This window comes from Anser anser, assembly GCF_964211835.1.
Source record: "Anser anser genome assembly, chromosome: 1".
In the NCBI taxonomy this organism is placed as follows: Eukaryota; Metazoa; Chordata; class Aves; order Anseriformes; family Anatidae; genus Anser; species Anser anser.
The window spans coordinates 48,981,378-49,008,566 of NC_139720.1; the positions used below are offsets into that span (position 1 = coordinate 48,981,378).

The 27,189-nt window shown below is 39.7% G+C and overlaps 1 protein-coding gene and 1 long non-coding RNA gene across 5 annotated transcripts in view; one reads left to right on the forward strand and one right to left on the reverse strand.

Moving 5' to 3' along the window:
* PLEKHG7 (pleckstrin homology and RhoGEF domain containing G7) overlaps nt 1-19,957 on the reverse strand; it is a 37,184-nt gene extending 17,227 nt beyond the window's left edge. Inside the window, exons 1-10 of one of the 4 annotated variants that reach the window (XM_083825996.1) lie at nt 19,180-19,954; nt 16,842-17,573; nt 15,678-15,700; nt 10,366-10,493; nt 8,390-8,430; nt 6,417-6,506; nt 5,758-5,907; nt 4,160-4,255; nt 1,628-1,723; nt 896-1,009 (exon numbers count right to left, since the gene is read on the reverse strand). In XM_083825996.1, the coding sequence (XP_083682122.1) occupies nt 896-1,009; nt 1,628-1,723; nt 4,160-4,255; nt 5,758-5,907; nt 6,417-6,506; nt 8,390-8,430; nt 10,366-10,493; nt 15,678-15,700; nt 16,842-17,546 (1,443 nt within the window). In that variant the 5' untranslated portion in view covers nt 17,547-17,573; nt 19,180-19,954. Of the gene's footprint in view, nt 1-895; nt 1,010-1,627; nt 1,724-4,159; nt 4,256-5,757; nt 5,908-6,416; nt 6,507-8,389; nt 8,431-10,365; nt 10,494-15,677; nt 15,701-15,905; nt 16,774-16,841; nt 17,574-19,179 lie in introns of those variants that run through there. The other 3 variants (XM_083825997.1, XM_083825998.1, XM_083825999.1) reach the window with 3 other exon arrangements.
* LOC310895164 overlaps nt 17,619-27,189 on the forward strand; it is a 167,954-nt gene continuing 158,383 nt past the window's right edge. The window contains exon 1 of the long non-coding RNA XR_014580499.1: nt 17,619-18,044. This is a non-coding gene — a long non-coding RNA (uncharacterized lncRNA). The remainder of the gene's footprint in view (nt 18,045-27,189) is intronic.

A 27,189-nucleotide genomic window follows, 5' to 3' on the forward strand; every position in this document is an offset into this window, starting at 1 on the left:
GTTGAAGATCAGTTGTAAGCTTTTACACTGGTCTGCTTATGATAAGTCAGAAATAGCAGAGCCTCCTCCCCACGAGCCCTGCAGCTACCCTGGATGTAGTTAGTGCTTTCAGGCAGACACAATGTCAGCAGAGACAGAGCCTGCGCTATTGTTTTAACTTTACAAAGACTTGCCTGATAGATCTTTTCAGCCTTACATGAGGGAAGTAAACATTCATCTACTGGTAGTGGTTTGATACCAAGTTCTACATTTGTTTTATCTGTAGTCAAGCCAAACCATAGAGCTAAATCACTGCCATTGCAGAGTGGTTGCTTGCTGTGCTGTCCAGGATGCTGCTTCGTATGAGGGGATGTGGATTAGCGAATACCCTTGAGTCCGGTCATCTTCTAGAGCACGTAATACCCTATACACTGTGATCCCATTCAACATTGAAAACAATTTGATACGCTGAACATGTATCAAAAGAAAATACATTAGAGCTGTATTACAATGTGGCTTTTTTTTTTCTTGTATCCCTTTCACTTTTTTTCTTGTATCCGTTTCACTTTGTTAAAGTGTAGGTCACTGTGTCAATGGATTATGTGCAAAACATCACATGCTCGATGCTGGCAGTATGTATTCTCTGCCTGCAGAAATGCAGCCAGATTTTCCCTTCTAGCTTTCCACTCTTGCCTGTTTTAAATTACAAATATGGACTTTCACATGCACAGCAGAACATACACTCTGAAGGACTTCATATGCGTGATTATTCCCTGCAGTTTAATTATCTGTGTAAAATGCTACTTAAACAGTTTTGCTTCCAGTGAACTTTTCTAGCCTGCTGTTAAAACCCTTTCATAAGGCAGAAAGCCTAAAGACAACAACAACAACAACTACAACAAAACCATCACTTTACTTTCAGGTAGATGCCAAAATCTTCTCTCTGTCTCAGGTTTTCCAAGTAGAAGACAGCGGATGTATAATTGAGGCAATAAATCTGGTGCGTCTGGCAGAGCTCACCCTGGAAAAACTGCAAAAGAGGCTTGGAATCTTGTCAAGAAAGAAAAACATCATGACAAAGGCATGAACAACCCTTTTGGTTTTGTAACATGGTTTTACCTTAGATTTCCTTGTACCTAGGGAAAGGGTCTGTGCCCGCCTCTCACTTAGCAGACACAGGCCAAAATGCATATCCCATTGAGATCTTAATTAATCACTTAAATACATCTGTGGATCTGGTCCATGAAGTAAAGGAAGGATTCACACGATGATTGGAAGGAAGCAGGGTACTTCTGGAGACAGGACCAGGGTCTGGCCTCAGGGAAACCTCTCCCACAGGGTGAGAAGCTTGGCTCTGTTGATGGCAATGTCTCCACAAGGTCTGGGCTGTGGTTCCCCAGGAAAGGAAAATCTTTCCATGCTCTGTTCCACGTACAGGGCAGCTTTCCTTGACCACCTCAGACATGTCAATGAATAAAAATAGAAATGTCCTACTGACAGGAGGTACTTGAGGCTAAGACCAAACTACCTGTGACAGATGGCATGTCCTTGACTGACTTGACTGCTTTAAGGCAACCTACATGCTATGACAAATGGTCCATTGCAAGGATCTGCTGAGATTAAACAAGAATGCTTCTGATTATGTTACCTTTCTGAGTATGGAGATGAAATCCGTAGGCGACCCTGACTCGCTGACATGTTCCTTCACAATTTCAAAAAAACTTTCCACAAAACTGAGACTTATCTAAGCAATGGGGAAAAAAGAGAAATTAGTATGACTGATCTGCCTAAGTTTAAGACAACTTTATTTCTCATTCCTGGTCTCTTCAAAGGCTTCAGACCTCATGAGGCACCTATGCTTGTCTCCCTGATGTTGCCAGAATTAGCATCAGAATTACACCCAGAGCTTTTTAATCAGTCTGAAGATAAAGTAAATCTATACAAATACCCAGTTATGTCATGATAATAGCATATGACAAAAGCTTTGAAACAGGATTGTGGTTATTTCAGTAGCAGCTGTATTTGATAGGAGTCAACATCGTAAATTACAATGGATGAATGGTATCTACTGGAAAACATTGTGTGTGACAGAGCTGTGACAACTGAAGGAGACCACATTCTTTTGAAGAGGACGCCATCTTTCATACTTTGAATTTGTTTCATGCTCTGGGAGGTGTGGGAAATTTCTATAAAATGATATAAAATGAAACCCCCATATTCCTTGTAAGTTAAATTCAAACGTTCTGTGTGCCCACACTGTCAGTCAGAAGTGGGTGAAAGCCTGCTACTAAACCCCTGCTTGCCACCCAGACTGTTTGCACTCATGTTCATGATCAGATTGAGCTTTAGGCCAAAGTTTTGGTCAGTCTCAAAGACAGAGCTGTATACGTTCAGCACATTGGCAGGAACCCAAACTCTACACTGCCCATGGTTAGAGCATATAGCAGCCTCGGATGTACAAGGGGCTTCAGATGTGTTTGAAGGATTTCCCAGGTGTTTATCAACCTTGTCATCTTCTTCAGGCATAGTTCTGAAAAATTTTCTTATGTTACCTTGTTGCATTACCTGGTATTTCCCTGTGACAGGAAGGTAACAACACCCTTTGTGATACTGTTATGAGTTGTTGTTTTAGCTAGATGCATTGCTTTGTTTAGTGTACTTATGGGGGCAAGGTTGCTTATAGGACAAGGGTTCTTCTTTCATTTTAACAAGGGTTCATTTTGCACCTTTTACAGCATGCATTTTTTTCATGGATTCAGCCTGCTCTCAAGAAGAAATGCATGCTGTAAAGTGCATGAAAAAGGCATAAAAGGCATTGAGAGAAGCTACTTTTTCCTACATTAGACCACTCTTTTACGTATAACTATGCACAATAAATAATCCTTTCTCATCCTCATTAATATGGGCAACAAAATGAAAAAACAAAACGGAAAATGTATTGAAGATAATTCTCCCAAGTCATGATCAAGCTCCAGCCAAGCTCAAAGCATTTGTGTTCCCAGAATGGCACACCTTTAAGTAAGAATGAAATAGATCAGAAACTACACATCAGCTGAACTCTAGTAGATGGCTGCTTGTATGATTTTTGTCCACGACAAGCACAAGGTGAAACACATCAGCTAAAATCTCTTTCATTCTACTTCTGAATATGTTCAGCTGGTGAGTGGGCAGCTACTGAGCAAAGGTGACTTACTCATGTATTTGATCTCTAGTTAATTGTCCCTGCTCTGAAGAGCTTTCCTGCTCTTTTTGTTTTGCCTAAAAAGTGAGATGTTAGTGGTTAAGGCAAGGGTGTAACAGTAAGGGAAAGAACTTGAAATAGCCAATTTGTTTAAGACATGTGATATGATTATGAACAGACATTAAACTTTTGCAGCTGAAGAGCCCCTTCCAAAAATCACTTTGCTGCTATGGTTGAGGTGTTTGTTGGGTTTATTTTTGTCCCATAAAAGAGCTCTAAAGACAAGAAAAACTTCCACATTGCTAATAAAGCTCTGTAAAAGCAATTCTGGACTTATCGGCTGCTTTAACTTTCAGGAGCTGAAAATGATCTCCAAGCATCTGGCCACATGTGGCAAAGACTGAGAGCACATCACAGCCAAGCCTTGTCTTCCCCTTCCTTCCTCCTGGAGGCTGGAGGGTGAGTAGTACGTGGATGCAGACCATCAGCTCGGTGTTGGGGATAGCCACGCCAGGGGAAACCATGGCTGGAGAGGGATGGTCATCATTTTCTATTTCCTTGCTCTACAAGAGTGGCTTAGTAGATAACAAGATCTTTGTGCCCACATGTTTGAGAAAGGAAACTTTTTATTGGAGTTATTTTATCATTCTTAGTTTTGCAGTAAGAACTGTGTAGTTGATGTTTACTTTCACAAATCCTTTTAAAAGGACTTTACTTTTGAGAACTTGTCTCAAACTCCTGTTTACTTCAGAAACAACTGTTGAATGAACTCTCCTCTATGCCTGTTTATCTTTGCTGGAGGCATGTGGGAATTTGTACTAATGACCCCCATAGAAATACCAAACAGAAATGATGGAAAGACTAATTATTTGAACTCATTTCCTATCACGGGCATTGAATCTGAATAAAGACCTTACTGATGGATCCTCATCTCCTTTTATTGGACTGATTGGTTTCTAACCTCAGTAAGATTCCCCACTTTTTTTTTTTTTCACTCACCTTGTTTAACTCCTCCAAGTTTGCAAATAGTTTCCATAAATCCACATCCAAGAGAAATTCTTTACTCTGGAGGTATTTTAGAGTGTTCATAAATATCTTTAAAAACAAAACAAATGCATGTTATTTAGCAGTTTTGCCCATTATATATATGTAATTTTATATATGTGTATATATATATAATTATTTTAATGAAAAGAACATGTAACTCTTTTGAAAAGATCTTTTGATTTTGGAGAGAGCAGAAGATGATGCTGTGAGAAAATTTTTCTGCCATGCCTGAAGGCTAAACAGGGCTTTGTGTAAGGAGCAGGGTATGAGTGTTGGCTCTGAGGTCTTCTGCAGCTACCACTTAAGTAGCAACGTCCGTGCCATGTTCTCTGTCTGACAGGGGCTGCTGATCTCCCTGCAGGTCTGTGTGAAGAAATTAATAGCATCAGAGTTGTAGTGTGTAGGAGTTAATAGCATCAGAATTGTAGAATTACAGAGTTCTGTGACTTTTCTAAATGCTTTCCTTCTTAACCCATGCTACACAAGTTGGAGTTACTATGGAAAAGAAAAAAAATGTTGGAATAGCATAAGCAAAGGACTTGTGAAGGCTTTCATCTCTTTGGATTGTTCTATTAATCTGTGTTGAGTGAAAACTGCATTTGTATTTATTGGCTGCTAAGATGTTATATTACCTAAGCTCTGACAGTGATCTTGGAGCTGTGCTGAATCTGGCCTGAAGCTGAAAAAGGCTTAAGAAATGTAGATTATTAAGTGGAATTTTTAGTATGCTTGTGAAAAACATTAACGTAAGAAAACCCATCACCTATGTGCTAAGACTGAAGAACTAGCGAGAGTGTTTGCTTAGCCTTGCATAATTCTTTAGCTGCCACAAATGGTTGACCTGAGAACTTAAAGGGGACTTATGGCGATAAAGTTCCCTATGGGTAGTCATTGAAATCGGTGAAATACTTGAATGCTGGGAAATACTTAGAATAGCAAGTATCTGTAAACTGGACACCTAAATTCAGTGTATTTCTTTGGCAGCAGAGTTTGGGAAGCTGGTGTGGACTGAACACAGGTCATGTGGGGCTGGCTAAGGTTTGTCTTTGAGGTGCTGTATAAGACTCAGAAGGGGGGCTGCATGTCTCCTGTTATTCTCATCCTTCCCAGGATTCACCTTTTTTACCTTCTCAGATCGCTAACCAAAAAGTCTATAAGTAAGGACACTTCCATCCTACCTTGGACCTGTTGTTCCCTTTCTCCCTTTCCCATCCCTTTCTGTGCTGCTCCACCAAGGAGGAATTCAACCCACTCCCTATTTATCCCCTTTACTTTGTAGTACTTATTGTACTGTCTAGTTTGCTTACTCAGCAACAGATAAGATTAGTGAAACATTTTCTCTGTTTTTCCTTGAACTAATAATAAAACAGATTTTTTTTTTTTTTTTTTTTGGGGGGGGGGGTGTGGAAAGTGAAGGAGGGGCTGGGAAGCAAGAGCCTGTCATTCCCCTGTAGATGCCAAATGAGAGGTTACAGATGGCTTTATGTCTGCTGTGCTGCAACAGGGCAAATAATGTTTCGTCATTCTTGAGAAATAAAATCTTAAGTTACCATCTTGAGAACCAGCAAATGATCCAGAAAGTAAGTGCATTCACTTGTGAAAAGTTCCCACACCGCTTCTTCTTTTTTCACTTCCAACCGGCTGTTGACATCTTTCTGCTCAGTCTGTTGAGCCTTTATAAACTCGTGCCAAGATTTACTCTATTGATTGAGGAAGAAGAAAAAATAATTGACTGTCACGTCAACTCCTTCAGACTGTATGAAAAGAATCTATGATCTATTTACCCATGTACATAGTCTGGCTGACAGTATTAGCAATTCTTCTGCTGAAAGCTTGAAGTTTTCATTAAAAATATTAAAAAACCTGACATTTTCCTCCAAAATATTCATAACATAAACACAACGAATTTGAAAGTAGCACAGAATGATAGCTTATGTTTGTAGAATGCTGTACCAAAAAATAGTGGGCAGCTTGCAAAGGCTAATGAATGTAATATGTTGTACTGGTGCTGCTGGAAAGCAGAGATGGAAGATAGCCTCCTGTTTTTCAGATAGTAAAATCAAGGTACCAAAGGACTTTCAAAATGCATTTCATATCCAGATTAACATAATAAAATATGGTAACTTGAAAGTAAGACAAAAGTTTTATCTCCATCTTTTAGAGCTTAACAGATAGCTTTCATGGTACAGTATACTGAGTATTTTGATACCTTGAAACAGCAGAAATCATATGTGCCGCAATCTATGATCTTAACAGTTGAAAGACAGTTTTCCAGATCTTGCTTCTGTTTGTCTTTACCCTGTTTAACAACAACAAAAAACCACCCCTGATTCATACAGTGTTTTGAAGACCAATAAGGAGTTTACGCAGCTCAATAACCTTGCTTTGATCTGTAAGGAGCTTGCCCTTAACCACGTGATTTTCTTATATTTCCATGCTCTCCTACTCAGAGATGAGACAGCGATGGCAGGTTTATTTGTACTTATGGGTGGTGTGTGTAAGTGGCTTTGAGGTGTGGGTGTGTAAGATCTTATTTATGTAACACAACGATCTTTGGCAGGGCAGATCATTGGTATGGCAACAGACAATGGGCTACCACCACAATATGAAACAAATAAAATATTTTATTTCCTCCAGCACAGCCAGAATTATGGGACAGCAAACTCATATCTGAAATCTTCTTCCTGCCATCTTAGGTATATAAGTCTCGGGAGATTATTTATTTATTTATTTTAATTTGAGTTTTGCATTAAAAATAACTTCTTTGGTCAGCTGCATAGCAGTGTCTGTAAAATGAGCTTTTAGAAAACTTAAAGAACAACCGGATTCTGTCCATGTAAGGGATCATGAAGGAAAAACAACTGCTTTTGGGTTGGCTTCATTTTTCAGGCCAGCAGTGCCATGTAAAATGTTTAAGCAACGTTTAGGAATCCAAATTTAGTTCTGTGAACTTAGATTTATAAGGAATATCACTAAGTTTTATCTGCTCTCTGGAACTATGTATTCATACTTTATGGATTTCTATTGTCTGAATTTTAGGCACTGAGCTTAAACCAACTTTGAAATATGTATTTAGCTACATAATATTTGAAATTCACAATTTAAGCTGAACTCTTAGTTCTGCAAGATATCTTGAAAAGCGATGCACCACGCTTAACCAATGCACTGAAAATGCATTTATATATATTAAATTTTATGCTGTGTAATAATATCAGAAATCACTTGACTAAATATTAACTGTATTTTATTGCAAATTTCAAATATTTCAAAGTCAAAACTGTGGTTTAGGCTGTGCTCCTTGAAATTCTATATAAATGCCGTCAAACGAAGTCGGAACTCATATGTGCTAATCCAAGTATTTGGTTTACTTGCATAAACTTTTCTTTGACAGTAGAGATTTAGAAAATAAAATATAAAAAAAAATGGGTAGGGAAGATTCATGATTACATCTTCAGGGCTAGAAAGTTATCAAGACACTTGCAAATGATTTTGAAAAGAAATTTAGATACCATTGCAAATGAAAATTTTCATAACAGAAGACAAGGGAATGTGTTAGAAAAGGAAATTAACTGAAGGGTGTTGGTGTGTGCTTTCATTGGAGAGCATCAGGGCACCCATGAGGACAGGAAAGGCATAAGAATGCATCTAAAAAGCCAGCTGGAAAGGTGAAGCTTAAATACCTTCCATATCAGCCAAGTAAAGTTTGGGCTGGCATGCAGAAAATGCATGACACAATGAGTCTGAAGCAAGAATGTGACTGAATTACCAGAATTACCAAGGCTTTTGCCTGGGGCAGCCTCTCAGGGGTGCGGCTCGGGTGGATGAGATGCGGGACAAGATGCAGGGCCATGACCCTAGTGACATTACCCATGGCAGAGCCTGCCACAACCACCATGTGCTCCCTCACCCTGTTGGGGTTGGGGCAAGAGGGTGCTGGCTGTCTTCTCACGCGTTACGTGCAGTGTCACTGGGGGCTGTGCTGGAGTCAGCCTACCTTCATTGCAGATGAACGACCAAGCAGGTGCTCGGTCCCAGAGGTAGCTGAGAATGCCATGCTCAGCTCACCTGCTGGCTGCCTTTCTTCAAGGGAAGTACAGTGAAGAAACTCTTTTTACCCAGGTTCAGGTTAGTTGTGTGAGAAAGCAAGGTCAGTGCAAGGGAAAAACATGGTGAAATACTCACAACTCCTCTTTTGGCAAACGGCCACCTTGGCTTTTTGGACTCTAATGGGTAAAACAAATGTATTATCAGTAAAGAAACAAATAGCTAAAAATAAAACTGTTATTTATGTTTTTTCCCCTTAATGAAGACCAATATACCATACTTTACTTGGCTCAAATTTAGTACTTTTTTTTTGTCAGTTCGTGCACCAGACTTAAAAGCCATTAAGGCTGTTGGGATGATGTCTGTCTTTGATGGGATCTTGGCTGATGCTGAACTTTCCTGCTTGCTGCAGATGATCAGTTTGTGACTGATAATTTTTAACATGGGGAAATGCATCATAACTCAGGCCAGTTCTTAAAGATATCCATTGTTTTGAAAGAAGAATTAGCCTACATCTTCTCATTAGTGGTGTCTTGGAATTATGCAGGTACTTATGGTACTTTGTACGAATCTTTTAAATTTGCTATACTGTAAAAGTATTGTTGTCTGTACAGAGTACTCTCTACAGCAGTAGGAATGAATATCTTTGTGGAAAGTAGTGTCCATGGGATCACAGCTGTAAAGCACCCATGTATAAGCAGTCCTAAAATCCCCAAGCCTCAGAGCTGTCATGGGGCTAGCACAGTGGTGCAGGCTGTAACTCATTGTCCTCAGAGAGGCCCAGGGAAGGCGGGGAATCCAGATGTAGAAATGCCCTGGTGGGAGGCTAGAGATGGCTATGGTTGTACAGCAAGAAATATGGAAGGATTTTCTAAATTTATGGTACCTACCTTCAGGCCTGTGTGTCACTGGGAATTGCAGTTGAAACCTTCTCCTTTTGAATTTTGAAGGCCTTGGCCATTGTTTCTGGATATGGCTGGGTTATTTGCTTTTGTGAAACTGCTGGTTATTTATTTTTATAAATAAATATTTATACAAATAAATAAATAAATAAATTTATATTTATAAACCTCATTTATTTATTTTTTTTGTGGAAAATTTTGATCTCTGGTCACCAGCATATTCTAGTCTTTGGCAATCACCTGTGCACTATACCGTATCCCACAAGAGAGATTTGTAGAAACTACTCACAGATCTACACTTCCGTGTTGGAAGGTCTAATGAACAACATGTAGCAATGAGTTGGGTTTGCTACCTTTGTGATTAGAGCACTAATTGAAAGGGTATCATGGGGCTCTCTCTTTCCTCTGCTCAAACATCAAGGCCCTGGAATGTGTCCAGAGAAGGGCTACGAAGCTGGTGAAAGCCCTGGAACACAAGTCCTGTGAGGAGCAGCTGAGGGAACTGGGGTTGTTTAGTCTGGAGAAGAGGAGGCTCAGGGAAGACCTTATTGCTCTCTGCAACTACCTGAAAGAAAGGTGTGGGGAGCTGGGGGTCAGCCTCTTCTCGCAGATAACCAGTGATAGGGCTAGAGGGAATGGCCTTAAGTTGCGCCAGGGGAGGTTTAGGTTGGAAATGAGGAGACATTTCTTCTCAGAAAGAGCAGCCAGGCATTGGGACGGGTTGCCCAGGGAGGTGGTGGTGTCACCGTCCCTGGGGGTGTTCAAGGAACGGTTGGACGTGGTGCTTAGGGACATGGTTTAGTGGGTGACACTGGTAGTAGGGGGATGGTCTGACCAGATGACCTTGGAGGTCTTTTCCAACCTTAATGATTCTGTGAGATAAGCATTTGTAACTCGACTGCTTGCAGATGGAAATCCTGACTTGGGCACTGGATTCTCCTGTGGAGGAGGGACGTAATATGTCCCGCCTCCCTCAACTGCCTCTTACATTTTGCATTCAACAATAAAATGCAGAAAAAAAATAAATCAAGAGAAATTTTTATGAGCACTGTAGGCGCTTTGGTTTTGCTTAACAGAATCCCCCATTTTGGCTCTGCTGTCTCGCGTGTCATCACTGCACCGATCCTCCCTCCCTTCCCAGCCCACACGTACACACATGCCTGTCACAGCTTTTTCAGGGCTCAGACGAGCAAACCCCACCCTGTATCTGACCTGCATTTAGCAGCAGGGCTGCGTGGGGCAGGTAGTCCAAGGCACTGTCTGACACCAGGAGGTCTCCAGGGAACACCTCGAGTCCCGGCAGACTCACTACCACAGAGCTGCGCCTGCGCTCGGCTGATCTGCAAGAGGCAACAACAACACGTCATCTCCCTCCTCTCATGGCTGCAGAGGAAATTCCTGAAGTGCTCCTTGCTGATGTGGGAGTAAATGAGCTAAAATCTAAATCACTGTGGCTATGACATAAGGTATTATAGGAAAAATGAGAAGAAAACTTCAGTGATCAACAGCAGATATCCCGTTATCTTTCCAAGTGCACAGTGCTGCTGAGATTAAGGTGTTTGTAGTCACGGCCTGCCTCAGAAGAGGGGTACTCAGAGAATTTAAATATGAGAAATTCCTGTGTTCTTCTAAGATTAAACAAAAAACAAGGTGAGATTTGAGGATATTTTTGGCATTGGAGTTCAAAGGAGTAGTTACATACTATGCTTCTAGCTGACATGTGCCAGTACTTTTGACCTTCGTACAACTCAGGAGATATCAGGAAAAGACAGTAGAGTCTTACAGTTAAGTGTTTGTTGTTGTTGTTTTATTATATGTAACCTTGTAGCTAGTTTGTGTCATTCTCTTTCTAAATCTTTAAAGATTCTTTTTGCTAATTCAGATATGTTGTATTTTGAATATAATGTGAATTAGCAGCCCCGCTGATCTGAAGCAAATAACTCTTTCCAACTATTGTTGTTATTAATGGAGGGCATTGTCAGGGATGTAGATCCATCAAGTGAAATGACACAGGCATTTTGTATCCAACGGTGTGTTTGTGCCAGAGGCTGCTTGCATTCAAATACAGAAATTATTGGTGCATATTAAATACTTTCTTGAATTTTTCTAATAATTCACACCCATACCTAATTGATGGTGTTAGCATATGGTTGCTGAATGACTGGTGCCTGCAGCTGCTATTCAGCTGTCTACCATTGCCTGATGCAAGCAGACTGCATCTGATTTCAAAAGGTCGGTAACAAAGTAGCTGAGGAAGGAGATGCGAAGTGTGTGTGCACATAGAAAAATGTTCTTTTTTTAGTCTCCATTTATTGTATGTAGTAATTTTAGTTAGTTAGGTATCATTCCTTTATATTCTTTGCCTAGGCAGATACCTTACTGGGAATATTTAGCCCTTTTCCAACAGTTGATGTGAAACCTTGCATGCGTGTTGTTTTTTTTTTTTTTTTTTCTCCTATCCTTTCCCTCTCCTTTCCTTCTCCTTTCTTTTTCCCCTCTTTTTTTCCCCTCTTCCCCTTAAGTGCACAAATAGCTACTTAACACTTTATCATCTGGCACATGATTTCTGAGGTAGAGAACTGGTATTTTATTTGCATAGTAGGAAAGGGAGATTATGTTTTTTGTTATCATTTGATGGTGACACTGCTTGCAATTGCCTTAGATAAACCAACTAAATTGTACATTGTAGAGGAAAGGTCTACTCCCAATAACTGACAGCTGCAGGCTGTCAGGAGGGCCAGGTCTGGGACTTTAGCACTTGAAACAATTATATTAGGGCTTGAAAACTAAGAGTTGAGGAGTTTAGAATGTGCAGCGTATGACTTCTCTAAAAGCTTTTCGTTTTCTGATAGTCCTTCTGAATGGGGAACATAACATCTTTTTATTTATCTTGAGGGATTTGCAGTGAAACTCTGAGTTTCCCCATGAAATTAAACATAGCCCATGGTTTGAGAGCTTTTATGGATAGGGTCTGTTTCTTGGTTGTCTGCAAGCCTGCAGCAGTGCAATGGAGACTGCTTCCTGATGAGGTGCTCTGAGTACTACCCAGTGCAATTTTATGTTTTGGAAACAGTTGTATTAAGATACTTCTGAAACCACTTGTGATTCCACTATGTAATCTCTTGGTCAGCTGGATTATTATATAAACTGGATGCTGCAATGTAATACAAGGATAATCCTAAAAGTTGTCACTGCTGTACTGCATAATTCAGGAGATTTATTTCAACTTGGCAAAATTTTATTGTGAATTCAGTGTATTACTGATCTTTAAAGTATCTTGCCTACTTCAATTTCATAATATATTTTGGAGGTTGACCACTTATGTAGATGAATAATGAGAGGCACAGTTTCATTGTAACAGAGTTAAATCTTGTTATTTCCCTAGATAAAAAAGGCCTTCAACTTCAGAGACACATAAGTCTAAACAAGCTCTTAATGTAGGAATGCAAGCCTGTGGTGTGTGGGAGCATGCTAAGGTCACTTGGATGTGTATCTACAATATACCCTTGCATTCTGACATGTCTGGTGTGATTAATGACTTACATGCCTAAATTACGTACTCATCCTTCATGGGTTAAGGTACAGATACAGGTATCTGTGATCAACTGGCCTGATGCCTGTAGATATATTAGGTATATTAAATGCTTTTGTTGATTTTTACTGGAGAAATGAAACTACTAAAGTGCTGCGTGATGCAATTTATCAGTGTTAGGGTCAGCATGCAATGTTTTACCATCTTTTCTTGCCTGCTGATCCTGTAGCTTTGCCTTTTTTCATTCGCTTGTGTTTGATTTTCTTACTAAGGGCAGGGTGTTGAAGTGCTTGAGTGGAAGGAATGCTTGTACTTTAGGGATGAATTTGATCACAAGAGGAGATATCATCTGTGCAATAATTCCTCCTTTAAATCTACTTGTTTTGTGAAACAAGATAATGTCATGGGTTCATGTTACAAAGATATGGAAAATTATTAAAGATGCTGAAGCAGCTCATGGTCTGGAAAAATAAACACCCTGGGTATAGTTGTTTCTAGGGCATGGAGAGTTTCAGATGACTGCTTTTTAGAGTGTGTGTCCCGATATGTTCATAATCTTAGCCTAAAAAGACCTTTAAATGTCCCAGAGAACAGACATCTATATAAATGCCCATACTTAAATCACATGCCTGTGATTTAAATGAATACCACATAGAAGCATTTTTGGGTGGCCACGGTACTGAAGCAGTTGTCAGTTGATGACACTATTACCCAAATGGCTCAGGAGGGGTATTTGGACTCCCTGCTTTAAAGAGTTTGCAAGACACCTTATGGGTATATGAGACACTGAAAGAGGAAGAGGAGTACTTCAAGATGGCTGAGCCCAGCCGTCTCAACTCACAGAAAATGAGCTGCCTTAGCAGGTACTGAAAAGACTCTTCTCTAGCAGTATGTCTGTAGGAAATCGATCCAGTTTTGCACCCAGTCCCTGATATACTGAACAGGGTAAAGAGAAAATGAGCTCAGAGTAAATTTAAGACATTTAAAATCAACATTTCCTTCCACTTTAGCTTCTCACCCTGTCTCCACCACATACACCTCTCCCTCTGCTGCACCTCTGGTTCTTCGGTTTGTTTGTTTTGGCTGATTATTTTTAATCAGCGTCAGTTCAGCATGTTGCCATGTTAACAGAAATGTACTGCCATTACTGAGAGCTGTGTGAGGGAAGGCTGCTTAAAATGAGTGCTTCTGCTTAAAGAAAGACTTTTGAAAGTACAACCTGAGGGTGGGGAGATGTTCATTAAAACTGAGAGACAGCAGCATGTTTTTACCCTGGATGATATATGAGGCAGTGTTGGAGGAGGGTTGCCAGCTGTCCCAAAGTTCTTCTAGACAGAGGGAATAATCTGACACTTCAGCAGTTTTCTCTGGCTATGATAATAAGGGATTAGCTGTTAAGAAGTTAGACTAATGGTTTGGGTAAGGGAGGAGCTGCATACAGTCCTTGCCCAGACCATGGATCAAATTCAACTTGACAAAAAAGTTAAAAGCAGAAAATGGGGATTATTGTTTTACATTTCTGCACATTCAAACATTGGTCAGAACAAGAAATAGAAGTTGTAGTCCATCATCTAAACCTTTTTTTTTTTTTTTCCCCTCTTTCTTTCCTGCTGGTATACAAGGAATAAAGCTTGCAATGTTCCCTGTGTGATTTCTTGATTTTTTTCTTTGAATGTCTGGATGGAAGCCCAGAGGCAATATCCTAGCTGACATGCTGGTATACATTGGATTCCCTCTGAAGCTGCCAGGCAAATGGCATCAAGAGAAGGTGTGTGCACTAAATGTTTCATATTTTCCTGTTTTTAGCCATTTGAAAGTGGTATTCTTCAAATTTTCACCTGATTTGCTACTAGTCACGCAAATCTTCACCCTATCAGTGAGCCATGTTAATGCTTTATAGTTCTGCATGGGATCAGAGCAGGCTGTTCCCATAATAGTTGCAGATAAACTTTTTTTTAACAAGTAGACACAAAAATCTCTCACCCCTCCCTGCCACCCATCTCCTTCTCCCCTTTTCTACTGTAAATTCAAAAGGTTAAAGAGTGGATTGGAAATTGCAACAATCCAGAAAATCTAGGAAGCCTCTTCTACAGTGAACGTGTTATTTCAGGTGCATGCACATATTTGTTAAGCGTTGTCTAGGGAACCGTGTTGCATGTTGATTCATGGACTGTTCCAGCCTTCTCCACCCCCCAGTCCCAAACATAAACATACTTGATACATAAACCTGTTGGCAAACTGCTAGTAATAAAAGAGCTCGTACCTCAAAAATGTGTAAATATGGGGAAGAAGAGGAGATATAGCTCAAATAATGATATATGCTGCCTTAAGAAGTGAAACACAAGAGAGAGGTAGAGTCACAAAACCAATGTACTGCTGTTCGTTGTGAGGCTCCTTCTGTCTTCTCCAAGCCTTGCTCATCAATGCTTTTAACGTACCTAACTCACCTGCATGCCCCCCCTAAAATCTGCGAGGGAATCATGCAATAAAGTGAACACTGCACCATCAGTGGAAGAGGTGTTTTGTAGGATTAACAATCAGCAGCAGTCCTAGATCTGCTTTGCTTACATCTGAGAACAATATTCAGCTGTTGTGCTAGCTTCTTTGCTCCTTTTTCCCTCCCACAAAGTTTTGAAGAATGCCACTCAAGATTATGAGATGTTTCACATTCTTCAGGCAGAAATTTGACCCTACTAACCCAAACAGCCAGACCTTTTGGCAGTTAGTTCCTAGTGCAGAGCTCTCTGACAATCCAGCTGAAATACTGCGTGAAATATAGCTAAATATGTCAGGGAGAGGGCCACCTTCAAAAGAAAATCTCATTAAAAAGTTTAGTATAACAAGCTGGTGACAGGCACATCACAAAGTAAATCTACAAATTAAAACAGAATTCCACATACATGCCTCATTGTTCAGATTGTCTTAGTGAAGTTGATTCATTAAAATATACAGAAGTGAAGCTTAGAATGAGGTAAAACAAATATATGCATACCTTTGTAGAGGCAGTCCACTCTTCTGAAAAAAAAAGTAAGATATCCTTGTTACTTGGTCAGAAAGCAAGCAAGTAATCTAATGTTGTGAAAAAAAGAAGTACTGATTCATTAAGAAAAATATACCACATACACCGAGACACTGGCTAATTATTTCCATTATGGTGGAGAAAGGAGCAGAACTCATTTGATATCCAAAATGTTTTCAATATTTGATGGGGAGAAAGTACCTTTGGTTTGTGGAACAACACTGACCAGTTATTAAAGAGACAAGTACCTATTTGACACCATCCACGTTCAGTGAAACCTGTCTGTGCTTTGCATGAGGAAGGAGTCAAGATGTGTCTCAATATAACTTCTTGTGCAATTGTTGCAAGGTCTTTGACAGTGAATCTGGCAGCAAAGCTGGCTTGTGTAGTGCCTCTTCTTTTCTCCTCAGGGTCTGTTATGGGGTAAAGCTGAACAGAAAAGGCTGACAAGGAAAGGAGGAGGGCTAGCTCCTCTTTTGCTTCTTTTTGTTTACTGACTCTGGTACTCACTACACCAGAGTTTCTTTTTTTCAGAAAAGATTGCACATTTGGCTGCATACAAATGGAGGGGGGCAATGAATGGCAGAACTAGGTAAGAGGATGCAAAGAAAGGGAATGGGACCTTTCTTAAACCTTAAGGTTTGCTTCAGTAGTAGAAAACCTCAAATTAGGCTCAACTGTATTGAGTGACTTAATTCTCGGTTGTGCTAGGGTAAATAATGCTATTTAGTAAAACAGAATACAGAGCTGCCCGGGCTTATGGAGAACCCTGCTGAAGGACTCTGGAAAGAATATAACCTTCTGAAACTCAAGCCTGTCCTGGATAAGTTGCTTAGTTTTGTTCTTTCCTAGCTCCACAAGCAGTTATACTGGCCCATCAGGGTGAATGGACAGAGGTAGGAAGGAGTGGCCGTGCCACTAGCAGTAGACTAGGCCAACGTGGTCACTAATGGCTGGAACCGTGCTCTCTTTTTGATTTGGAAAGAAAAATCTCCCTTACTGATGAGTGTAGAAGTTGGTCTGTTATAGTAATGGAATATGGGCTGGGTGGCAGTTCAGGTTAAGAATTAGGCCATAGTGGCTCAACACTGAATATGCAAGACTGCAAAGGAGGTCGCATCATCCCATTCCTCTTACCTGGATAGCCTCCTGTGGCATATGGCTGGGGCGGGGAAGTCTCCTAGGCAGCGTAACAGAGTTGACTTGCCAAGAGTTTTGGAGCATCTCATTGGGACTGCCATCACTGAGAGGATCTTTTTGGCTTGACAACTTTAATCTGGGGCTGGCAGACTCTGGATCTACTACGGTTGTTTCAGACTTTGCTTTGGAAGACAATAATTTTGCATGGACACAAGAAGGCAAAGACAGTGGGGAAGATTTAATGCACCGGGGTGGACTTTTACAAATGTGGTGGAGAGAGCTGGTGTATTCCTTTTGATTCCCTAGCTGAGCTGTGTTAGAGGAGTCCTGAAATGTTGATGCTTGTGAGGCAGAGGCCATCCGTAGACGCCTTAAAGTTGGAGAAGTGGAAATTCTGGCCAGAGCATGCCGGTCAAACTGGAAAGGTGTATGATGGCTCCCAGTGCACTCCTCTGTGGGAAGCTTCAGGAGAAGTGAAGACTCAGTATACCCACGTCTTCGAGTGTAGTCACCTGTAGGCATAGTGATGTCCATACAAGCTGATACTGGTTGTGTTTCACAGGGACTGAAGACATCTTCTGGACTGCTGCTACACAAAACAGTATTTTCTTTATGAAGCTCCTTTTCACTTTTTAGAAGTTCCATATTGATGCAGGTTCCTTTAACTAAGTCTGGAGAATAATCGGAACTTTGTTGTTGCATCTTTATTTGTAGCGTGAGGATTTATAGCTGTGTGCACCAAGGAAAAATGATCAGAAAAGGTTTTTAGAAACTTGCTGTATGTATTTTTTTTTTAATGAGAGAATATATAAATTGAACAAGTCTAAACAAAATAACATAGATATGTGGACAAGTACAGAAACTATTGCCGGCAATTTGAGTCCTGCTTAAATGCAGGTTTCAACAGCTTCAGGACTGTATTTCACTGAACTGTGAGTGTGCAAGCAGTGTCAGCATCAGTCAGCAGAACTAATTAAATTGTAAAGACTAGCTGTGTATTTAGGAACTGTGCTCATCTGGTGCTGCAGCCACCTAATTTCCTGTTGCTACTCCCCCTAAATGAGGTTGTAACACTGCTGTACACGGGATAAAAATGAAGTTGTTAACTCTCAGGACTCCTACTGGTTGCTAAACGGTTTACATACAAATACTAATTACTTGCTGAAAGATTAAGCAAATACAATTTATCATTTATGTAAGGTGAGTCCAATTATTCTTTTCTTTTCATCAGGAAAAGTATTTTGTAGTAAACATTATGTATATGTAATCAACTAATGAAGAAAACAATTTATCAAAGAAAATTATCTTTTGATTGATGAGTAAATATGTTCTATGACTCATGAAGCTATTTTAAGGTATTTTGATGACTAGTCTCTCTAAAACTGGACTGACATTTCAAATTATAACTGATGATTATTAAACCTCTTCAGCTTCTTTAATTCATCTGCTTCTTTTGCTAGGAGGAATCTTAAAGCTGTTCATGATTGCTGGCTTGGTTGGGCACTGTTATTTATTAATTTATTAGAATGAGTTTATTCACACATACGTTGGCTTTTTCCTTGAGCTATTGAGTATCAAATGTTGAATATTAATTTTAAGTGACTTTGTAGACCTCTAAGATTGATTTGTCAAATGATAAGAAAAAAATGCTTTCATCAAGTTTGCCAGTTCAAAATACTGTTATCTACAAACTCTTCAGCCAGTAGAAGACAGTCATTCAAATGCTTACAGGAAGCAGAAGCATATATTTATGATGGAAATGGCTTCATTCACAAGTGTAGTGAATAGTCACAAATACATTAGCATCTGCTCATTCTCCTTTAATAAACAGAGGTTAATTAATGCATATGCTCATTAAAATGGACATAAAATCACATTCAATATATATCATGAGTTACAGTAATGACTAATGATTACTATATTCCAATTTTTAGTAAAGATACAATCTCATACCATTGCTGTGAACACATTACTGCTATGTGATCTTTTAAGACTTCTTTTTTGTGAAGTGCAATTACATCTAGATATAATAAGGAAAGAAGATTGCACAATTTTATAGACAGATATGGAGTTTCCAGATACTTATGTAGAACTCTGTTGTAGAAATAGAAAAGATTAAAGACATATTTTCATGGAAGTTTCATATTAAACTTAACAAAAAAACAAAAACAAAAACAAATCCCAAAGGTAAAAAAAAATTAATTTTAAAGTAGAAACTCAAGGAATTGTTCTTAAATGTCTCAGCAGCAAAATATTTGTAAAGAAAATACAGTGTAAATAATGCAGAAATATCCCCCACACATGCAGAAAAATCAGTGTATATGATTAAACTTACCAAGCTAGCCAGGTGAAGGTTTACCAGCTTCCAGAATGTCATGTCCTTTTCATGTGCAATTAAGTCAAATTTCCAACAAGTGCTTGATTAACTGCATATTAGGCTTAGGAGCAGAGACAGTGTTTTCTTTTTTAAAGCCTCCTTACTGAATGCAGTTATAGGGAACTAGTTTTTCTTCTTGTAGATTTGTTTCTAGGGGATTTGTTTATCGGGTCAGACGGAAGTGGCTTCAGGATCAATGCCCATTTACAAATGGTAACATGATCCATACATTTTATTAAACTTAATTCCCTATATAATTCTTATTTTACTTTTCATATTGATAAGTTTGGCAAGAGAGATATCAGTCAAGTACATAATAAACAGAAAGGGCAGATGAAATGCCTCCACCGCTCCAATGACACATTTTTTGCTTGTCTTGATTCATTCAGCTGGATCTAACTATGCATTGTTCATCCTTCATGGAGGAATAGTGGTGATAAATCCCTCGGTTACATTACTTACAATCAGATTTTTATTTTAGCAAGTGTGCTGTCTGAGTAATTCTGAACACAGACACATTTTAGCATTGGAGTACTTAGGAACTCATCTTAACATCTATAATTCATATATCCCCTGTGCCTGGCACTCTTTACAGTTGTGTGTAGTGCATAAGCAGACTCATCCACTGCCTAATTGGAATCTTCAGAATGTACTTTAAAGCTGATACTATGATTTTACTTCCATGCATTCTTATGCGAAGGTATTTAGGTAGCCCTTTGCAAGCACCAGTCCCCAGATCAGTACATGGTCTACCAGACCAGACCTTAGTCCTTCTCATGGAAACCTCTTCCTAAATCTAAATCTAGCCCCAGGTTCCAAATGCCTAAACATTCAAATATTACTTTTCATTTTGCCTACATGCAATTCAGAGGATGACAGAAATGGTTAGGTGTGAAAGAAGGCTGTTGGTGGGACTGAGTAGTCAATTTGGTACCTAGGAAACTGTGCCTGTTTCAGGAAAATGACAAGCCTAAATTATGGACTGGTGCTGGAAAGGGATACAATGAAAAGTAAGTATTGCAAATGTTCCTTTTTCAACATCATGTTTAGTTTTCTCACCTCTCAACATCTTCCTTGGTAGAAGAGGGTTAACCTCTTGCTTTCTAATAGTTCACAGAACATCAAAGAGTTTTTACAGATATATATATATATATATATGTATTTTGCTACTGTCAGGGACAGAATTAAGACAGAGCTAAACAGAGGAGTATTCATTTGAATTGCTTAGGAAACACTGTGCTGGCTGATGGACTGCATAGTGAGAGGGCCAAAGCAGAGGCTAGAATTTGGGTTTGAGTTAGAGATGGACTTTAGTCCACAGAAATGTATGAAATGTGGTATGATGGCTTTGTCATAAGATCGCTATGGTAAAAAGGGCAGAACCTTTGGCCATTTGTCCTCAAAAACCTGCATGTTCTCTACATGGAGATAAAAAGCTTTCTGTGCCCCACTCTTCTTCCTATATTTACTTTCAAATGACTTCCAGAATTTGGTGTATGCTGAACATACTCACCTAGCCATTATACTCTCTGAGCACTGCTCCCAGCTTTGCTTTTAGTCCCTTGAATAGATGCATGTTTCTGAATTCATAAGACATGTTTATAGGTGCTTCAAAGCCCTTCCAAAGTGAGAGAAGCAAATGGCATGTTTTTGTGATTCTAGCAGTAGCCCTGTGGGCTGTGGCAGCTTTGCAGTAAGACCTGGTCTTAAAAATCAGGCTGTGTGTTCTCCGTGGTCTGTTGCACTCTTGAAGGAACAGACCAAGCATGATAGATTACCAATTCAGTGAGAATTCAAGTCAGCGCTGGGAGCTGTAGTGCAAGCCAAGTAGAGTTGGTCCTAAGGTCACATAGTCTGTGCTGTGTGTGTGGACATCCTAATGAGGGGTTAAAACTTTAGAACACACTTGGAGTCTTATCCTCTGGTCTGTCAGTGAGACTCTTCTGAGAACGTTTCTGTGAGGAAAAAGCAGTTGTGGTTTCAGCAGAACGCAGTGTAGATGTAGTCGCGCTGATTGAAAGTCACTGGGAAAAAATAACTCATTCTTGCTGTCCAACTCAAAACATCTGAGATCCGACTTTCAATATATTTAGTTCTGAATAACTCATAACAGGCTCAGAGCACAGATGCTATTGACCTCAGCTGCAGCTGTAAGTACTCAGCTCCCTTGGGACTCCTTGAGACTTCAGGTCTGAAGTCAAGGACCCAGATAATAAGGAAACTGCATTTAGTGACCCCTTGTGAAAAGTTCAGTTTAGGCAGTACCACCAAGAAACCATGAAATAGATGGAAAGACAGAATTCACTTCTCTAGGTAAATGTTCACATGAGAACTCCCATTTCTCTCCCTATGAGCACCAGCATCCAGCACCTTCACTTCTCAGTTTTTGAACAAATAAAGAACAGTGGTCCAAAGACAGCAGTCTCCTGCGTGCCTTAGTGCTGATTCATTCCCAGAGCTAGGACATCCTGTACCCTGAAGAAGGGTCCCATCCAATGTACTGCATGCAGGTACTGTGCAGCTGGTGTAACCAACACTTTGTCATCTGAACTGGAACCCCCTCCCATTTCTTCCCCAAGGAGGCCTAAAAGGCTACTAAAGGGGATTTATGCTCTGGTACTTTCTCATTTCTTGGCACTTAGGTTTGCAATAAAAATATTGGTCTTCTAAATTCCTACAGCGTTCTCCCATCTCTAATTAAAGACGAAAGAAAAGAAACTTACTCTTCTCAGTTAGAGAGGAAAGTTGTGGCTTTTCTCTGAGCTGCAGGTACAGAACAAGAAAATTCAGATGAACATCTCCTTAAGTGTGGACAGAATCCTTTAGAAATTTAGCAAGAGGTGCAGGGTTCACCATTTTTCCAAGGCTTTACCTTAGCCAGAATTTGACAGACTTTCATTGGACCAGTATGAAATCCATAAAAACAAACAAACAAACAAACCAAAGAAACCTGTTTTCCAGCAAAATTCCAAATGGTTAAACCAAAACCAAACTTATAAAAGAAGAAATTTCCACTTTGTTATGGTATAAACATTTTGTTTCTCTAGATTTTCTCTAAAAAAAAATAAAAAATATGATGCCTGAGAAGTTTCAAAATCTTTAGTTAATGGCAAATACCCATTATATGAAATCTCTGCCAAATGGTTAAAATTTGACAGAGCAAATAGGAACTTAATCATGAGAGCAAGTACTGGACCAATTTAACATGCACTGCCAGTTCTGCCTTTATAATACGAATACTGACAGTGGACAGTAATACTTCTAGAGAAGTTAACAAGAGAGGCAACACCTTCCTACTGATACACAATGATTTCTGTATAAAGCATTTATTATTTACCTTTCTTTGGAGTAAAAGAAAATACGATTCATATAAAAAAATAAACGAAGCAAAAGATAAAAAACATTATTCATAAAAAAGCTCTCTAAAATACCATGAAAAGCAGAGGCCTTTTCTGTTCTTAGAATGAACCCGTATGGAACTTAAATGGTAATTTTTCTGCATATCCAATAGTGAATGGAGTAAAGCTTCTTTGTCTTCTGAAATAGAAATTCAGAAATAAGTAACACCCACAATATAACTAATAGCCCAAAGGGATAAAAGTCAGAGGGAGACACAGAATAGTTAATTTCTTAAACACTTTTCTGTAGGAAACATTTTATTTGATTTGAAATCATCTCTAGAATTTTGTATTAGGCTAATGATATGTAAACAAATAATGAAGGAACAGCTTTGTTTTGGGCTGAAGTAAAACAGAAATGACTTGACTGTCTTAGCAAAATTTCACTCTACCTAATTTTGATCTGGGCCTAGTGAAGCATTGTTTCAGGTGGGTAAGGCTTTTGACCTTAAAGACAGGTCACTTCAAGAGTCAAAAGAGTCTTTCCATTTGAAGAGTTTCTTCTTAAGAGTATATTTAGAAGAAAGCATTTATTGAATACAATTACACATAATATGAGTTACTTCCAAACCATATAATTCAACAAATCTACTGTTTTTAAGAAGTCTTTAGCCAGCTTTATTTATACTCCCTTTTATGTTTGCTTTTCTCTCCTGAGAGTTTCTTTATGAACGCCTTGGGCATCAGCTTGAACTTTAGTTGTTCAATCACAGCATTAATAGCTCTTAGCAATCTAAGTAATTGCCTTTCCTGTCAGATACTCTGCCTGGTTTTCATCTCTCAGCACCTAATCTAAAAACTCATCATATCATGCAAATTAGAATACCGAAGCAGAGGTAGAAGACAATGGCCAAAGGATCAGGTCTGAATCTCACCTGGCAAATCAGAGAGCTTTTGGCCTGCTTTCTTCGATTTCACACCAAGTTATTTGGAAGAGTAATTAATCTCATCTATGTTTAGACAGGCATGCATCTAAAGCAGCCATTCTCGTGGCAGTGGTAATGCCTATTATATACACAATGTGCTTCATGGGATAATTCATCTGACCTGTGTTAGGCATCTGTTCTAGGGTCCCAAGAAGATGATACTATTATTTTATTTTTTAAGTGGTTATTAGTTTTTAATATTATTGGTAGACCTTGGGCTGCCCAGTCCTCTGATTTGGTGGACCGTGACTGGTGGAGCAGTGACTTTCCACTTGTGGCCACCGAAGTTTTAAGGGGCCAGCTCTATCTGTTGAATGTTCATAAGCTCTGAAATGTTGCATTAAGAGAAGGAACTGGGAGGAGTGGTTTACTCACCAGAGGGTCATGCAGCCATCCAAAGGGAACTTGAGAGGCTCGAGAAGTAGGCTGACAAGAAACTCATGAAGTTCAACAAGGAGAAGTGCAGCGTCCTGCCCCTGGGGAGGAATAATTCCAGGTACCAGTACATGCTGGGGTCACCCAGCTGGAAAGCAGGTCTGCAGAAAAGGACCTAGGAGTCCTGGTGGACACCAAATTGAATAGGAGTCAGCAATGTGCCTTTGCTACTAAGAAGGTCAATGGTATTCGTGGCTGCATTAGGCAAAGTATCACCAGCAGGTCAAGAGAGGTGATCCTTCCCCCCTCTACTCAGGTGAGGCTGCACCTGGAGTCTACTGTGTCCAGTTCTGCTCTCCACCCCCCCCCCCCACCCCCCCCCCAAGTACAAGAGAGACATGGATGTACTGGAGAGAGTCCAATAGAGGACCACTAAGATGACCAAGGGACTGGAGCACCTCTCTCCTATGAGGAGAGGCTGAGAGCTGGGGGTGTTCAGACTGGAGAAAAGAAGGCTTGGGGGGATCTCATCAGTGTCTATAAATACCTGAAGGGAGGGTGAAAAGAGGATGCAGCCATGGTTCTTTCAGTGCCCAGTGACAGGACAAGAGGCAGTGGGCACAAACTGGAACGCAGGAGATTCTGTCTGAACATCAGGAAAAACTTATTTATTGTGAGAATGACAGAACGCTGGAACAGGCTGCCCAGAGAGGTTGTGAAGTCTTCTTCCTTGGAGATCTTCAAAAGCTGTCTGGACATGGTCCCGAACAACCTGCTCTAGGTGTCCCTTGGGGCTGGACCCGATGACCTCCAGAGGTCCCTACCAACCTTAACCATTGTGTGATTCTGTGAAGTGCACAGGGCCTGATTAGATTTGCCCAAGATTGCTGAAGGAGTTAGCAGATGTTATAGCTGGATAACACTCAACAATTTACTGAAGGTCTTGCGAGTGTGGGGAGGTCCCTGCTGACTGGAAGCTAGCCAGTGTTACACTGATCTAAAAGAAGGGCATGAAAGAAGATCCAGGAGACCACAGACCTGCTAGTCTAATCTCAGTATCAGGAAAAGTTATGTAAAAGATTATTCTGAGTGCTATTGAAAGGCACTTAAGGAACAAAGCTATTATCAGGCGTAGTCAACATGGGTTCCTGTGAAGAGAAAGTCCTGTCTTAGTAATTTGATCTCTTTCTACAATAAGGTCACCCACCAAGTGGATGAAAAGAAGGCAGTGGTGAATGCAACCTTTCTGGATTTTTGTAAGGCCTTTGATACCATCCCTTGGAGTAAACTTCTGGACAAATTGGCCAGCTGTGAACAGGTTCACGTTGTTGCAGGAATAAAGTTGGAATGAATAGAGCTGTAGTTTTCTGGCTGAAGGCAAAGCAGCATTGAAACGGAGAAAGGAGTCGCTTGGCAAATCATCAGTCAGGAGTACAGAGCTGAAATCTGTATGCTTGAGTGTTGATAAATGAGACTGATTCTTTTGCTTTAATGTGGTTCCCAGGACAGCTGTCATAAAATTGAAAGTTGCAGACATTTTCTCCCAGTGACTCTCATAGCTATCTTTTCTGCATCTTAATGTAAAAGCTATAGGCAGAAGAGTAACACTGAATCAGAAGAACCCAGCGCTCTTATCACCACAAGCTCTATACAAGGCTCTTATTGTAACAGGTATTGATTGGCCAGCTATGGGATAAATCACAGGATAAATTTGTAGGTGAAAATCATAACTTTCCATTAACAATCCATTAACTGGCTTTTATTCTAGCCTTATGGATTTTTATTTTTATTTTGCTGGGCAGCCGTCTTCGGCATACCACCAGGAAATGTAATACTGTAGAGAAAAGTTTTGAAACACCCCCCACCTCCAACCCACAGCACTGTTATACTTTGGCAACGGTTTATCCAGATAGCTGGCTTTACTGGATACAGTAGTCCTGCCAAGACGAGACATACTGTAAAGAGTGACATCTGTTTCTGTTCACTCATCAGTGGCTTTCCACATGATAATCATAGTAATGAAAATGACAGGATTCCAATCAAATATCTACAGATATTTTCCCATTCTTTGTATGCTTTTTAGGACCTAATGTGCTGTGAGGGGAGATTACTGTAGAACAACAACAATAAAACAACACATTCTGTAAAGCTAAAAACTCGTATCTATTCTCATGAAGCTAATTCAAATTTATTATAGAAATTCAATATATACACCTATTTTCTGTCAGAAGAATGTACCAGCACAATCGAAGGGCAAGGTAAAGAGGACTTTGGCTGCACTTCCCTAGGTGGTTGCCAGATGTTGCTCTGCTATTAGTTGGACACAATGTTAACTCATCCTCTTCACAACTTTTTGATTCTGTAGGACATATCAGTCTGCTGTTTGGATATACAGATGATGGATTATTCTTTTTTAATAGTGGCATTTGAAACATTAAAAGGTGACGTTCACATGTTATCAAAGAAATGAATGTGGAATGTGATTTTATGTTAGAAAGTATAAGGTACAAAACCAGCACTGAGCATTGAACTCTTGTAAGTTTTTCAAGTGATGTAGTCAGTTCGGTTCAGCAAAATCACTGTGATTATCTTGTGCTATCCTGGCTGAGAATTTGTCATGTTTATTTGTCTGACTCAACCATATGTGGTGTTATCTAAGTACAATTTTGGCTTACCATCCCCAAAACTGTGAACCATTGCTTTGAATTTTAAATGAATTTAATTTGTTATTGGCATTTTTTTTTTCAATGATGGAAGTGTAGATCACTGCTCCTGATGGATGTTCATGGAGATGAGAGAAAATTCATCTCCACTATAAACTCATAAAATTCATAAGATATTTCACCTGTGAATTACCAAGACTACATCCAGTCATATGGCCTATTTCTTTTAGGTTTAATTTAAGGAGACAAGATAATGGAATAGAATTGGGATGGTATTTGTTATAATGAAAACATAGGTAAATGTAGAATAGTTGTGATATTTTGTCTTTCTGCCACCTGGCAATTTTCTTACCATCCTCTTTAGCCACCTAAAAGCACCTTGGAATTTATTACGGTACAACCGACTTTAGAGTTATTTTGGAGTTGACAGTCAGTAGGCAGCTATTAGTTCTCCAGTGACTGCAAGATCAAAGACAGGCGAAAGAAGGCAGCTTTTTGTTACATTCATCCTCAACATAAAGCAAAACACCCTTTGACTAACCTATTAAAAGAGCCTTGTTCATATACAACATAGAAGTATTATTGTGTGACCACCTCTAAAAATCT